This window comes from Anolis sagrei, chromosome 6, assembly GCF_037176765.1.
Source record: "Anolis sagrei isolate rAnoSag1 chromosome 6, rAnoSag1.mat, whole genome shotgun sequence".
In the NCBI taxonomy this organism is placed as follows: Eukaryota; Metazoa; Chordata; class Lepidosauria; order Squamata; family Dactyloidae; genus Anolis; species Anolis sagrei.
In genome coordinates this window covers 23,408,693-23,425,610 of record NC_090026.1, presented here as the reverse complement: position 1 = coordinate 23,425,610, position 16,918 = coordinate 23,408,693, and the positions used below count along the sequence as shown (strand labels likewise).

Genomic DNA, 16,918 nt, shown 5'->3' with positions numbered 1-16,918 from the left:
CACTCTGAATGGACGAATAGGAACAATTCTTCCCATCATAGAGGAAGCTCCATCCATCTCTGGTGTCAGCAGGAGTCCCCAGCCAGCAAAAGCTTGGATCCTGGCTTGGCCCGTTCTTAGCCAATCAGGGGAGGGAACAGGTATTTGAATGGCTGTCAAAGGAAATAAAATGTTTACACTGTATGTTCGACTCTTTTGAGCAGCAACTCTATATCAGACATCCTGAATGTTATTAAAACATCTTTTTGTTGACTTCCAACCCGGTCTGCATTTTTTCTTCTGGCTGCCAAGGTAGCATGGCTCACTGGGCGATTGATTCATTCCACTCCTTTAAGAACAGCTGATTTGGACTTCATCCTGGCTCTCTTGTTCCTTCCTTTATAAACTTATTTTGTGACCATCTCTTGCCATTTTTGTTTGCTTCCCTCACACCTGAAATTCCCAGGTGGAATTGAGTGAAGAATGCCTCCACATTTTATTCAGTTTAGCTAGGCCAGGGAGCTACTTCAAAAAAATAATTAAACCCTATAAGCTGGTTCAAATGATGGTTCAAAAGGGCACTGGGTGACATGACTAAAATCCATGTAAACCTGGCTATCCAGGTGGCATGGCAACCTTAGTTGTTACTGTTTGTTTCTGCCTTTCAAGCATCACACCCTGCCCTTAAGTCAAACATCTGCCGATTAGTATGATTGCTCATGTCTACAGAATTACAATCCAAACTAACATTCATCCATCCGCATTTCTGGATATTGATTATTCGTGAATTTGATTTATAATGTTTTCTGTCAGAATCTCAAGATCCAACAGTATGATTCTATGGTCCACTTTCTCCAGACATGTTGCCTTCACCTCTCAAAATCTCTATGTCCTCCATAAAATCATAGAACCAGCATTGAAGCGATGTTCCTATGCCATCAACTCCACTGCAATGGCCACGTTGTCCAAATGCCCAATCACCATCTCCCAAAGCGGTTACTATACTCCCAACTCAAGAGCGCAAAACATAGTTGTTGGACAGAAAAAAGAGATTTAAAGATGGGCTTAAAGCCAATCTTAAAAACTTTGGCATAGACACCAAGAACTGTCACTAGCAGTACTGCAGAATTTGAAGAGGCCCAAATGGCGGACAAAAGGGAGAGACGTGCCATGAGAAAGGTGCATCAAGCCAACCCTGACTGGGATGGCCTTCTACCTGGAAACCAATGTCCTCACTGTGGGAGAACATGCGGATCAAGAATAGGGCCCCACAGCCACCTACAGAACAACTGCCTAGTCCAGGGGTCCTCAAACTAAGGCCTGAGGGCTGGATACGGCCCTCCAAGGTCATTTACCCGGCCCTCGCTCAGGGTCAACCTAAGTCTGAAACAACTTGAAAGCACACAACAACAACAACAACAACAACAACAACAACAACAACACTATCTCATCAGCCAAAAGCAAGCCACCCTTCCTATTGAAATACTAATACATTTATATTTGTTAAAATTGTTCTTCATTTTAATTATTGTATTGTTTTAAAGTATTTTTTGAACTACAAATAAGATATGTGCCATTTGCATAGGAATTCATTCATTATTTTTTCAAATTATAATCTGGCCCTCCAACAGTTTCAGGAACTGTGACCTGGCCCTCTGTTTAAAAAACTTTGAGGACCCCTGGCCTAGACACTACACTTGGAGGACCATAATCCTTGGACTACGAGGGATTGCCTAAGTAAGTACTGTATATACTCGAGGATAAGCCTAGTTTTTCAGCCCCTTTTTTAGGTTGAAAAAGCTCCCCTCGGCTTATACTCGAGCCAAGTTTATTTATTCTTTTACTCTGTTATTAGTATTATTTTATTACATTTATTATTTTACTCTATTATTATTATTATATTTACATTATTTTGCTCTATTATTTTATTTATTATTTTGCTCTATTATTATTATTACATTTACAGTATTTTACCCTATTATTATTGTTATTACATTTATTATTTAATCTATTTATTATCATTATCATTATCATTATCATTATTATTACATTTACAGTATTTTACCCTATTATTACTACATTTATTATTTTACTCTATTATTACTGTTTTTATTGCATTTTCATTATTTTACTCTATTATTTTTATTATTTTTATTATTTAAATAAGTACATTTACATTGAAGGAGGTTAAAATAATGGTTTAATAAGAGTTGGACAGTGTTCACTTCCCACACAGATCCCCAATGCCTTGAAGGGACTCACTGACACGAGCCTCCCTCCAGCCTCGCACACTCTCCCTTGGCCATGAATGCGCGCCACACTGCCATGCACCAAGCACACCTGCTCTCCTCTTCCCTTCTTGGAGTATCAGAAACAGCCCTCCTCTTGGCTTGAGAGGCTGGCTGAGAGTCTGGCTGAGAGGCCGGTCAATCACAGAGAAGGACAGTTTTTGGTGGGAGCACTCATAGTATGGGTTGTTGTAGGTTTTTCGGGCTATATGGCCATGTTCTAGAGGCATTTTCTCCTGACGTTTCGCCTGCATCTATGGCAAGCATCCTCACCTCACTACCTCTGAGGATGCTTTCCATAGATGCAGGAGAAACATCAGGAGAAAATGCCTCTTGAACATGGCCATATAGCCCGAAAAAACCTACAACAACCCAGTGATTCTGGCCATGAAAGCCTTCGACGATACACTCAGAGTATGTTTCCAAAAAGGAAGAGAAGGACAGGCAGAGGGATCTTCAGCCTTCTCTGCCAAAGGGGTTCCTAAGACCAACAGAAATATGTTTTCTGATGGTCTTTAGCAGCCCCTTTGAAACCCCTTAATGACTCCCTCAGGGGTGCCAACCTCCAATTTGAGAACTGCTGTACTAAAGGCATACGAGGTCTTTGCCTGATTGAGATTGAAAAGTGATACTAGATAGAATTGTGCAACTTGATTATGTGCCACTGTATTCCTGTTATGCAATTATATACTATAATATTTTTATACACTTGTGGAATACAACCACTCCAATTGATGCTGATGTTTGAGTCATAAATAAGGAATTCTTGTTCCGCTGTGGTGGTAAGTTATATAACTCGGTTATTTACCAGGGCTGTGAACACCTCCCCAGTATAAATAAAGATCTGGAGCAGGGTTTCGTTCCTAAAGGGAGAAAGAGGACAGGGAAATCTGGAATCCGGCTTCTGAAGAAGCATTTTCAGTTCACAATAAAAGCCACAGTAGCAGGCAGACTTCCAAGGTCATAAAGGATTAATTGCAGCATTTCTTCTGTTTTCCACAAACTGGGTCCAACTCTTGCCAGCTGGGTTTCAAAGATGGTCACAAAGTGTTTTATAACACATTGACTTCCATTGGTTTGTGTATTCAAGAAGGGTTAAGAAAGGTTCAGTGACACCTCTTCAGCTTCACCGCCTCTTTCTCCACCCGTTCCTGGTCCATATCCAACTGGATGACTGTTCACTTCACTTCTCAATCCGAAGTCCGACACAAAGCCAGCAGGAACTTCAAGAGCAAGGTAAATGATGATTATGGAAATTGCTTCCTTTCCCTCGTTTCCCTCCCCAGTTAGGAGAGGAAAGAGCTCCCCGAGCCTGTCCTAGGGTGTATCTACACTGAAACATTATTCCAATTTGATACCACTTTAACTAGCATAATGTTATGCCAGTTAAAGTGGTATGAAATCATGGGAGTTGTAGTTTTACAAGGTCTTCTCTGCCAAAGATTGCTGGTGCCTCACCAAACTACAAATCCCAGGATTCCATAACATTGAGCCATGCCAGTTGAAAGTGGCACCAAACTGCATTTATTCTGCAGTGTATATGCAGCCCTAGATTTCTTTCTTGGGGAGGGGTATTGCCAGACTTTAAAGCATATATTTGGATTTTTTTCTCAAACTCTGGAGGAGCTAGAACTTAGGAAAGTTACTTACAAAGGCCATACTGCATGGACAATTCTGGGAGGTGTAGTTCCAAAAAGTAAATATTTCTACTTCTAGGAAGGATTGATCCACAAAATGTACCCTAGTTTATATTATCCCATATTCAGGGCTGCAAACCTATGTTCACTTTTTCATAAAATACAGAAAATGTTTTCTAACACTTTCTATACTTGTTAGTTTCCACTTTAATCTCAGCCTCTCCTTGCATATACTCTTCCATGCATATTTGTGTATGTGTAAGAATTTTTGTGTGTGCGTGTGTGTCAGGAGCGACTTGAAAAACTACAAGTTGCTTTTGGTGTGAGAGAATTGGCCGTCTGCAAGGACGTTGCCCAGAGGACACCCGAATGTTTTACCATCCTTGTGGAAGGCTTCTCTCATGTCCTCGCATGGGGAGCTGGAGCTGACAGAGGGAGCTCATCCACACTCCAGTCTTCAGTCCTGCTGGCACAAGGGTTTAACCCATTGTGCCACCGGGGGCTCCTATGTGTAAGAATTATTATTGTTGTTATTATTATCATTATTATTGGAGAGAGGACGGTCTAGAAATAAAGTATTATTATTATCTATATAAATAAAAATGTAATGTTCATTTGTGCAACTACAACTTCCAAATGTCAAGTCTATTTAGCCCGAATTCCACCAGTACTCACATTTGGGCATATTGAGGATTTGTACCAAGTTTGGTCCAGATCCATCATTTTTTGAGTCCACAGTGCTCCCTGGATATAGGTGAACTACAACTCAAACACTCAAGGTCAACACCCACCAAACACTTCCAGTATTTTCTGTTGGTCATGGGAGTTCTGTATGCCAAGCTTGGTTCAATTCCATTGTTGGTGGAGTTAAAAATGCTCTTTGATTGTAGGTGAACTATAAATCCCAGCAACTACAACTCCCAAATGCTGAGGTCTATTTTCCCCAAACTCCACTGGTGTACACATTTGGGCATATTGAGGATTCGTGCCAAGTTTGCTCCTGATCCATCATTGTTTGAGTCCACAGTGCTCTCTGGATGTAGGTGAACTACAACTCCAAAACTCAAGGTCAATGCCCATCAAACCCTTCCAGTATTTTCAGTTGGTCATGGGAGTTCTGTAGTGAATTATAAATCACAGCAACTACAACTCCCAAATGACTAAATCAACCCCCACCCCCACCCCACCAGTATTCAGATTTGGGCGTACTAGGTATTTGTGCCAAATTTTGTCCAGTGGATGAAAATGCATCCTGCATATCAGATATTTACATTACGACTCATAACAGTAGCAAAATGACAGTTATGAAGTAGCAATGAAAATAATTCTATGGTTGGGGGTCACCACAACATGAGGGACTGTATTGAGGGGTCGTGGCATTAGGAAAGCTGAGAAACTGCTTTAATCTGTCCTCAGAATGACTTTTTCTCAAAAAAGAAAAAAAAGCAACAGAAACTGTAGAAAAGGAAGGGAAAGAAAAGTTTTCATTACTACAACAAGAGAAATGAATTAGTCTTATGAGAAACAGAATCCATTACTTTTTTAAAAAGTAACTTCCCACGCTTGTTCATAGGCTACCCTTTAAACCGCTTCTCTATCAAGATGAAGCCAGAAGGACGAGTGGAGCGCCCGCCACTGATCTCTGTCAAGGGGGTCCCCATGATAAAGTACTTTGCTGAAGTCATGGAGGAAGTTGACAAGTTTCAAGCACATCCAGGCGACTTGCTGATCTCTACATACCCCAAATGTGGTAAGAGATGCTTCGGGCTGCATTTGTAGAAATATAGGAAAGGTGTCTTAGCTTATGTTCTTCCCGCTTGGCAGTTCAGGTTTCCAGGAGAATGTAAAACGTGTTATCGAAGGCTTTCATGGGTTGCTGTGAGTTTTCTGGGCTGTATAGCCATGCTCCAGAAGGATTCTCTCCTGACGTTTTGCCCACATCTATAGCAGCCATCCTCAGAGGTTGTGAGGTCTGTTGGGAACTAGGCAAGTGGGGTTTATATATCTGTGGAAAGTCCAGGGTGGGAGAAAGAACTCTTGTCAGCTTGGGGCAAGTGTGAATGTTGCAATTGGACACCCTGATTAGCATTGAATAGCCTTGCAGCCATGTCAGATTAATTGGGATCTTCCCTGCTAAAATTGGACAGTTGGAATGTATGAACTTTGTCCAAGATATGTGTCATAATACTAGGAATTGTTGGATTTCCAGGAAGAATTTCATCATCTCTCCTTTCCAGTTTTTGTTCCTTTCTGAACTGAGTTGCACACACAATGGGAAATGGGTAGGTGGATAGCCACAGCCATAACAAAATATTGCATAAACTAGCCCTGATATAATGGGGAAGATTTGTGGCTGCATCTATCACCACAGTAGAGAGCCAGAGTGTTCTAGTGGGTTGAGAAGGATTCCCTGTTTGGCCAGGGAAACCTACAACTTCATCAGATGGGCCACTGGAATCACTACACAATCGTTGTGATACTGGCAGTGCCTGTCAGGGGGTGTGGGGCCCATGTCTCACATCGCCCAAGTTACCCATCACCTCATCCAATGAGGGGAAGAATTGGCTACCTCTGATAATAATAATAATAACTACTACTACAACAACAACCCAAATGACGACTCTGCAAGGAAGCAGATGAAACACTAGATTATATCCTAGATTATATCCTCAGCTGTTGCAAGAAGATCGCACAGACAGAGTACAAGACAGACTACAAGCAGAGGCATAACACCGTTGCTCAGATGATTCGTTGGAACTTGTGCCACAAATACCGTCTGCCTGCAACAAAGAACTGGTGGGATCACAAGCCTGAAAAAGTTACAGAAAATGAACTCTGGGATTTCCTAATTCAATCAGAGTTTTGGAGCGCAATACTCCTGACCTCACGATCATGTTAAAAAAACAAAGTATGGATTGTCGATGTTGCAATCCCAGGTGACAGCAAGATTGAAGAGAAACAACTGGAAAAACTGACACGATATGAGGATTTGAAAATCGAACTGCAAAGACTCTGGCACAAACCAGTAAAGGTGGTCCCAGTGGTGATTGGCCTACATCAGTGGTTCTCAACCTGTGGGCCATGAGATCTAAAATAAGGTCCACGGCTCTAGATTATTAAATATGGTTTTCTGTGGGCGAGCAGATGGCTACTACTGGATGGCATATGTTCTGTATCAGGAACTAGAGCCTATGTGGTCTACCCAATGCAATGTTCTGAATCAGCACACCAAATAACCAAACTGAATCTAAACTTGACCAAAAATGGATTTGTAACCCTTTTGGTACTAATGTTGGAGAGTGGTCCCTGGTCAAATGGTCCCTGGTCAAAAAAGCCAGCGGGCTCTGTCCCAAAAGTATAGACAAATTGGCGCATGCTGCCGAAAAGTACCCCATATAATGGGGTTGTCAGTGGATATCTTTAGGCAAGTTACATTCTCTCATCCTCAGATGAAACGAAAAACAATTTTCCTTTGAACAGATCTTGTCCCATGATGGGTTTATCTTAGGGTTGACGTAAGTTGGAAATGACTAGAAGACACACCCAATAACAACACAACAACAGCATGCTTCTGTCTAAGGGAGTTATTGCATAATGCTTTTATACTGCCATAGCAATCCATTAGTTCCACTTTTGCCTAGGCAGTGTCACACAACTCTTAAGGGTCTACCCAAGGGTTGTAATCCCATCCACACATAGCTTCTGCATAGAATAATAGAATATAGAGCTGGAAGAGATCACACAGGACATCCAGTCCAACCCCTCTGCCATGCAAGAAAAGCACAATGAAAGTACCTACAATAGATGGCCATCCAGGCTCTGTTTTAAAGTCTCCAAAGTAGGGACTTCCACCACACTCTGAGGCAGAGTTCCACTATTGAACAGCTCTTACAGTAATCTCTTGCAGCATCTTAGATAGTTTGAAAGTCAGACTAAAACCCAGAGTGGAATCAAAGCCACACTGTTAACCAGCTGCTACTGCCAGAATGGGCTCCCTGGTGGCACAGTGGATTAAACTGCTGAGCTGCTGAACTTGCTGATTGAAAGGTTGACGGTTCGAATCTGGGGAGTGGGGTGAGCTCTCACTGTTAGCCCCAGCTTGAAGCTGCAAGGGAATTCAATGCTAATCAAGGTGGCTAATTTCAACATTCACACTTGCCTCCAACAGACAAGAGTTTTTTCTCCCACCCTGGACACTCCACAGATAGATAAATCCCACTTGCCTAGTTTCCAACAGACCTCACAACCTCTGAGGATGCCTGCCATAGATGTGGGCAAAACGCCAGGAGAGAATGCTTCTGGAACATGGCCATACAGCCCGGAAAACTCACAGCAACCCAATGATTCTGGCCATGAAAGCCTTTGACAACACAATGAGTGAATGGTTTGTAGATTAGCTTTCCTGTCTGTTAGTTTTTTTCTTATTGTGTAAGTGTGTGTCCTTGTTCCTTTCATGTTTGTTAAGTAGTTCCCCCATTTTTAAAAAATATCAAATTGTAATTTGTGTAAAAGTGATTTTGTTTGTTTTTCTTTTTTGATCTTTGAATACAATTTTTCAAAGGAACGACGTGGATCAGTGAAGTCATAGACTTGATCTACAAAGAAGGCAATGTGGAGGCATGCAGAGAGAAACCCATCTATATGCGAGTCCCTTTCTTGGAGTTTTCTGTTCCTGATGTATTGTCAGGTAAACACATACGTTCTCCAATCTGGGCAACAAGACATGTGTGGTGTGGGGAAATATCATCTACATGAGACAGGAGAACTGCCAGGAGACACTTTTTCAAATGTGACTCCGTTAGCTGATGATGATGGGAGTTGTAATCCAAAGCACCTGTAGGACAAATGGTTTGAGAAGACTGTTTTGGGTTGGAATAGCGTACACTTAAAGCTGAGCACCTGACGTGTGAATCTCTTTCATTGGTTCTTCCCCCCCCCCCCCCCATCTAGGCATTGAACAGCTTAAAAAAGCACCCCGCCCATGTCTAATCAAAACCCATCTTCCTGTCCAATTGCTTCCCAAATCATTCTGGGAAAAGAACTGTAAGGTAAGAGGCTATAGTGTCATATATTGCACATATATTGCGTGTATATGCTCGATCTATCTATCTATCTATCTATCTATCTATCTATCTCCATATCCATATCCATATCCATCTATATAAATAAAAATGTAATGTTCCTTTGTAGGGTTAACATAACTCGAAAACCACTGGATGAATTGACACCAAATTTGGACACAATACACCTATCAGGCCAACGAGTGACCACCACTCATAGAAACACTGAAAAACACAGCAGAAGGGACTTAAAAAGCCAGAAAATAAAAATAAAAAATACATTACAATGCATGTGCAAAACCACACACACATATATGCAAACACACATATATACACATATACACAGACTGGGCCATGCCATTGTGTGGCACGGGGCGGCTAGTAGAATATGTAGGTAGTTAATTTAGTTACAATAAGTGAAGCCTAAACAAGAGAAGAACAAAGCTAGGGAATCATGTAGGTTTTGCACATTTTATTAGTTAATAAAGATATCAGGTTTTTAACATTTTGTTTTATGGAATGTATTTTTTTTGTCTTCAAAAATAAATTTCGAGTTCTTAAGAAAGCAGGCTTAAAGGTGTAGCAACAGAGTAAAGGCTGAAAAACCAGTGAGGTCTAAGGAGAAATTGCAGTTGTCAAGGAGAAGACTTTCAATGTTATTTCCACCCCCTTTGTAACTGGCTTAATTTGTGTGCTATTCTCCATACAACAGATGATCTATGTGGCCAGAAATGCCAAAGATGTGGCTGTCTCCTATTACTTCTTCCATCAAATGGCAGTAGTTCATCCTGATCCTGGAACATGGGAAGAATTCCTGGAGAAATTTATGGCTGGAGATAGTAAGCATTGTAAAATGGGAAAGAAACCATAACAGGGCAATGGTGGTGGTGATGGTGGTGGTGGTGGTGATGATGAAGATGATGATGATGATGATGATGATTATGATGATGATGATAGTGTGATTCACTAGACTAGCTTATCCCACCTTGCTGATCTGAAGTTGTGTTGCAACCACAAGACTCCACCATGAAAACATGGATTTGTTGAGTTAGAATTGGCGGATTTTGTCCTCTGACACACTTCAGGGGAATGAAATTGATGCAGATGCCAGAGAGAGGACTGTTGTAGGCTTCCAACTCAATACCAGTGATGAAATGGTTTCTTGGCCCTGTTTTTCCAGGAGCATTATCTTGCTTTTTCCCAAACTTGAAGGTTTGCAGAGCAGAGAAACATTTGGAATCCCTTCTTGTCTCTCCACATTTCTATTCCCTTTGACACTGTGGGCATACATGACACATGTCTGCTAAACAGGGAATGGGGTTGTATGTATGCATAGGCGACCATTTCCAAGACCGTTACAAGTTAAGATATGAGTTTGTCTTCTTCATGTCTTTGTGCATACATGTGACACATTTTGGAAAAGCATTCATAACCTTTTGGGAAGGCATGACTTTTTATATATCATAACCTTTTGGAAAACCAGAAATCTTTATAGCTTTTTTGGGATTAATTGGCATTCACATCATTTGGAATAATCATAACCTTTTGTAAAGTATGGTCTTCCTTTGAGTGAATCTTCTCTTTAGTGGTAAATATCCACTTGTATTCATGCAAGGCAATTTGGCTTGCAGCTGTTAGACTGATAACCTAGTTATCTCTTTGAACTGTTAGGAACAAAGATATGCCAATGCACAAAAATAGAGTTTTAGAAGTGTTATTCCAGTTGCCCCAAAACACCTATTCTCCCATAAAATATATTTGGTTTAAAATCATGCTTTCAAGAGACAAAAATAAGTAGTCTTTGTTAAAAGCAACATATCTGGTCTACTCACAACCTTCGTGTATTCATCATATAGGTACATTGCTTAGAATCAACAGTCCCAAGTCTAAAGCATCTCTCTTAGGATCAACAGCAACATCTTTACATTCTGAGAGTTTAATGGAATCTGAAGTCTAAAATGGAGTCTGAGATCTGAATAGTCCCTGATCTGGTCACATGGTCTGTAGTCCCGCCCATAACATAGAGTTAAGGAAAAACTGCATACCAATACATACATATACATATACCTTGGACAGCGAGAAGATCCAACCAGTCCATATTTCAAGAAATAAAGCCTGACTGATCATTGGAGGGAAGAATAGTAGAGGCAAAGATGAAGTACTTTGGCCACATCATGAGAAGAAAGGAAAGCTTAGAGAAGACAATTATGCTGGAAAAATGGAAGGAAAAGGGAAGAGGGGCCGACCAAGGGCAAGATGGATGGATGGTATCCTTGAAGTGACTGGATTGACCTTGAAGGAGCTGGGGTGGTGACAACCGACAGGGAGCTCTGGCCTGGGCTGGTCCATGAAGTCACAAAGAGTCGGAAACGACTGAACGAATGAACAACAAAAAGCAATCTGAATTATATACATAACAAATAACTAGTATAGGAGGCTTGTAGAAGGTTGCTATTTCCAACAGACAAGAACAGGCAAATAGGACGGCATTGTTAGGAGAATAATGTGCCTGACATTTGCTGTTCTAGATGTATTGGAACAAACCAGCAAATCTGTGATCTTTGACTGTACTGGTTGGATCTTACACAGCCTGAACTTCAAAATATAGGGAGGCCAAACCCTGGATGTGGCTGGGATACAGAACAATATTCTTCCATCAGATGCAATAGATACTACGAATCATTAAGAGATCTACTAGGAGATTACCTTCTCTCCACCTATGAACATATGAAGCCATATGTTCCATTTATACTAGTTCTGCAATCTCACTAACAGCAGATCCCCAAGGTTTCAGGCAGGATTCTGCCTCAGCTTTACTTGGACATTCCTTGACATGGTCTGGTGGTCTTCCATCTAGGTATTGATAAGCTCCAATTTTGCTTAATTCCCAACATGAGATGAAATCACATTTTCAGGGTGACACTATGTGTATTTCTGGAAGTGGCTTTACATTTCCATGCTCTCTGATAAAGTTTTCCCACCAACACACCTTGCCCTCTATCCTGAAGATTGAACTTAGCTGGCAGGAGCTGCTGGGAAGCCAAGTCTGGTAACATGTGGAAGATCACCGGTACCCTACCACGTATGAAGACCCTTAGGCCAATAAACACATGGCATACTACTGGTTTCCATTTTCTTCCCACTGTTTCTCTCTGGGGGTTCTGTAGTCTAGGAAAATTCTCACTAAAGCCACTTTGAGTTTCCTTGTGAAGAACAAAAGTGGTGGTGGTGTTGAGGGGGAGATAATAATAATAATAATAATAATAATAATAATAATATACATCTGTTTCTCTCCTCAGTCTCTTTTGGATCCTGGTATGACCATGTCAAGGGCTGGTGGGACAAGAGGAAAGAACAAAGGATGCTTTACCTCTTCTATGAAGACCTGAAAGAGGTATGGTTTTCTTCTCCTTAGAAAAGTTCATCGTCTGCTCTTCCCTGGTTTACTCTTCTTCAGTACCTGTTTGAGCCCTTTCACACTATGCATTATAGAACTATGATTCCACCTATGGAATCTCAGATTTCTAGTTTGAGGAGGCACTAGAGAAGTGGTCCTCAACCTGTGTGTTGAGATGTTTTGGCCTTCAACTCCCAGAAATCCTAACATCTGGTAAACTGGCTCCGATTTCTGGGAGTTGTAGGCCAAAACATCTGGGGACCCACAGATTGGGAACCACTGCATAGAGTATTCAGACTACAGCCCCTGATTGTGGCTTCTCTTTCAGGATCCACGACGGGAGATCCGTAAAGTATTGGAGTTCTTGGAGAGGCCCATCGATGAAAAAGTGGTGGAAAAGATTGCTCATCTTACGTCCTTCAAAGAAATGAGTCAGAATCCCATGGCCAATTATACAAGCATCCCCAAGGAGGTTATGGACCACTCCATCTCCCCTTTCATGAGGAAAGGTGAGCGGCACTAGACAAAACTTCAAAGGATTACTTGAGAAACCAACTCCTAAAATTTCCCAAGCTTTTCCTTCAGACAGCAGATGTTTCAAGATGGCAGAACACTGTTAGGTGGCAGAACCGTATGTTAAAGGACCTAATCCATTCTCTCAAAATTAACATGCTTCCTTCAAGTACAATACAGGATATTATCTGGTGCTGAAAAAAGATTCCACTGCCTACCAATCTTATATCAGGGTGCATCTACACCAGGTATGGGAAAACTTTCTAACTTGGGGGCCACATACTAGTACTTCCTGCTAGGAGGACTGGCTTCCTGGTGAAGGAAGGAAGCAAGGGAAGGAGGACGAAAAGAGAGAAGGAAGGAAGGAAGGAAGGAAGGAAGGAAGGAAGGCCAAAAGGGAGGAAGGAAAGGATGGAAAGAGAAAAAAAGGAAGAAAGGGAAGGAGGGAGGAAAGAGGGAAGGAAGGAAAGAAAAAAGGGAAGGAAGGATGAAAGGGAAGGATGGAAGGAAGGAAGGGAAGGAAAAGGAGAGAAGGAAAGAAAGACAAAAGGGAAGGAAAGAAAGAAGGGAGGAGAAAGAGAGAGAGAGGGAGAAAAGAGGGAAGCAAGGAAGGACGAAAGAGTGGAAGGGAAGGATGGAAGGAAGGAAAGACAAAAAGGAAGGAAGGAAGGAGAAAGAAAGAGAGCGGGAGGAAAGAGAGAAGGAAGGAGGGACGAAAGGGTGGAAGGGAAGGATAAGGGAAGGAGGAAGGAAAGAGAGAAGGAAGGAAGGACAAAAGGGTTGAAGGGAATGGAGGGAAGGAGAAAGAGGAAGGAAAGGAAGGGTGGGAGAGACGAAAGAGAAGGAAATACAAAAGGGAAGGAAGGAGAAAGAGGGAGAGAGGGAGGAAAGAGGGAAGGAAGGACAAAAGGGTGGAAGGGAAGGATGGATGGATGGATGGATGGATGGATGGATGGATGGATGCAAGGAAGGAAGGAAGGAAAGAGAGAAGGAAGGAAAGAGAGAAGGAAGGAAAGAGAGAAGGAAGGAAGGACGAAAGTGTGGAAGTGAAGAAAGGAGGAAGGCAGAAAGAGGGAGGTAAGGAAGGGAGGGAGGAAAGGAAGAAGGAAGGAAAGTGGAAGGAAGGAAGGATGGAAGTGAAGGGAAGGAGAAAGAGGGAGGGAAGGAGGAAGGAAAGAGAGAAGGAAGGAAAGACAGAATAATGAGAGAGAAGAGGGCCTGCATTTGCCCATCCCTGATCTACACTGTAGAATTAATGCAATTTGACACCAATTTAACTGCCATTGTTCAATGCTATGGAATCATGGAAACTGTAGTTTTACAAGGTCTTTCACATTTTCTGCCAAAGTGCTTGTGCCCCACCAAATTACAATTAATTCTACAATGCTGATGTACCTCATGTCAGGAAGGGATACGAACTCTCCTCCTCTTCCACTCAGCATATTTGACAGGTTTTAGTTTTACTGCCCTCTCCTCTGTCTTATGTGCCATTACTCATCACAGTGCTATAACCACTGTCTTTCCCCTTTTCATCAGGAATCACCGGTGACTGGAAGAACTATTTCACAGTGGCCCAAAATGAGCGCTTTGATGCTGATTATAAGAGGCAAATGGAAGGATCGACACTGCATTTCCGGACGGAGATTTGATTGCTCTCACTTGCACTTACTTGTTTAGGTCCCCCTTTCAGATTTTTTTTCTTTTGTGTGTAAAGGTGCTATAGGTGTTATTAGATCAGGCATGAGCAAACTTGGGCCCTCCAGGTGTTCTGGACTTCAACTCCCACAATTCCTAACAGCCTACCGGCTGTTAGGAATTGTGGGAGTTGAAGTCCAAAACACCTGGAGGGCCCAAGTTTGCCCACGCCTATATTAGATGCTGCTGTGCATACTCATATATAAGTCAACCTCATGTACGGTATACATTGAAAGCAAAATTATGGTTTTTATTACGATTCGTAGATACATAGAAATGGACCAGCAACCATTTTCCCACGCTGGCATCCAAAAAGCCGGAAATGATTCCACAGCAAAGAAAATAGGAGTTTGTGTTTTGTTTAGGTTCTCCTAGGGCAGACTAATCTTGCGTCTTTCACCACTATTCAGAGAAGGGAATGGTTCCTTTTTAAAATCAGAGTTAAGGTACACTTAAGGTAATATTAACTCATGGATCCACTGAACCAGTTTTAGTTTTACTAAAATGTCTAGATTTATACATGAATATATGCAACACATAGCAGCAGGCATGTAGCCAGGGGGGGGGGGCTCGGGGGGCTTCAGCCCCCCCCGAAATTCTCATGGTGGTTCGCGAAAAGGCCTTACTGGTGCATTATTTAAACTGTTATGTTTATTAATATCATGATTTGATCACCATTCTCAATATATCCCATATGTATGGGGGTATTGGGGTAATGATACAAAAGGTTTGCTAGGTTAGACCCTCTTTCACTCAGACTCAGCCCCCCCCGAAACTCAGCCCCCCCCCGAAACCCCCCCTGAAATTTTTTTAGCCCCCCCCGAAACGAAATCCTGGCTACGGGCCTGCATAGCAGGCATTCTATGGGACACACAGAACCCTTTCCAAGGGTCATAGCCTGTAAGCCACATAGTTCCCACTTTTCCTGGAGAAGGTACGAAAATTAAGATTTTTTTTCATGTCAGGAGTGACTTGAGAAACTGCAAGTCGCTTCTGGTGTGCGAGAATTGACCATCTGCAAGGATGTTGCCTAGATACCTGGATGTTTGATGTTTTACCATCCTTGTGGGAGCATTCTCTTATGTCCCTGCATGGGGAGCTGGAGCTAACAGAGGGAGCTCAACCCTCTCTCCCTGGATTCAAACCGCAGACGTGTCAGTCAGCAGTCCTGCCGGCACAAGGGTTTAACCCATTGCACCACTGAAGGCCCCTAAAAATTAAGATGAAATCAAGATATTTTACTAATTCCTTCAGGATGAAGGTGCGATTACAAAATTGCAAAAGTCGAAGAGCCATCTTCTCATAAAGCTTTCAAACCACCCAGGTCTGAACTCAATTGCAGTTCACTTCCTAGATTTCTCACACCTTGTTACCTGTTGGCTTCCTCACTTCGGCAACAGATGCAAGAAATAATTCAAACAGTATGTGAATGTTACAATACTGAAGGATGATATGTTAGCTCTTCTTTCCATTTTTTTGGAAGTATAGCACTTTTTTTTCTTGGAGATCCTACTCGAAATGAAATATGCTCAATAAAAAGATAATTGTAACTTTTTGATACATTTTATACTTAACTAGCTGTGCCCTGCCACGCGTTGCTGTGGCCTATAGTAAAACTTATCAAAGTTGAGGTAGATATCTGGACTATTATGAAAGAGAGGTACCTACCTATTCCTTCCCCCTTTTCCTCCCCCTTTCTCTCCTTTCTTCCTTCTCTACCTCTTTCTTTCTTTCCTTCTTTCACTACTTGGTTTCATCCTTCTCTCTTTCCTTCATTCCCTCCCCCTTTCTTCCTTTGCCTTTCTTCCCTCCCTGTTTGCTTCCTTCTTTCTCTTTTTATTTCCTTTTATTTCACCACCATCATAACAATAACAATAATGCAATGCATTGCCTCTGGCACCTGGGACCTCTCCCTTTCCCCCTAAAAGGGTCTCATAGGAAGAATAGCATCATAATAATAATAATAGAAATAACAACCTTTACCCGCCACGTGTTGCTGTGGCCAATCTTCCCTCTTTCTCTCCTTCTTTCCCTCCCTCCCTCCTTCCTTCCTTCCTTCCTTCCTTCCCATCTTTCCTTCTCCTCTTCTTTCTCTATCTCTTTCCTTCCTTCCCCCTTTTTCTTTCTCTTCTGCTGTCTCTCTTTCCTTTCCTTCCATCTTTCCTTTTCTTTCCTTTTATTCTTCCTCTAACTTTCCTTCCTTCCCCCTTTTTCTTTACCTCCCTTTCTCTTTCTTCCTTCTTTCCTTCCTTCCTGTCTTTCCTAGATTTTGACAGGGCGGGAAGGGGCGGGGTGGAGTTTGGAGGGGGCGTGAAGTAAAAGGAGGTAAGATTGGGGTGGGGGAGTGAT

The 16,918-nt window shown here is 42.0% G+C and overlaps 1 protein-coding gene across 1 annotated transcript; it reads left to right on the top strand.

Annotated features, from left to right (window-relative positions):
• Positions 1-3,340: 3,340 nt before the first annotated feature.
• LOC132777986 (sulfotransferase 1 family member D1-like) lies at positions 3,341-14,628 on the top strand. The gene is made up of 8 exons (XM_060780570.2): positions 3,341-3,503; positions 5,478-5,654; positions 8,466-8,591; positions 8,855-8,952; positions 9,677-9,803; positions 12,264-12,358; positions 12,690-12,870; positions 14,411-14,628. The coding sequence occupies exons 2-8, from the start codon at positions 5,507-5,509 to the stop codon at positions 14,521-14,523; spliced, it is 888 nt and encodes a 295-aa protein (XP_060636553.2). The 5' UTR covers positions 3,341-3,503; positions 5,478-5,506; the 3' UTR covers positions 14,524-14,628.
• Positions 14,629-16,918: the final 2,290 nt, after the last annotated feature.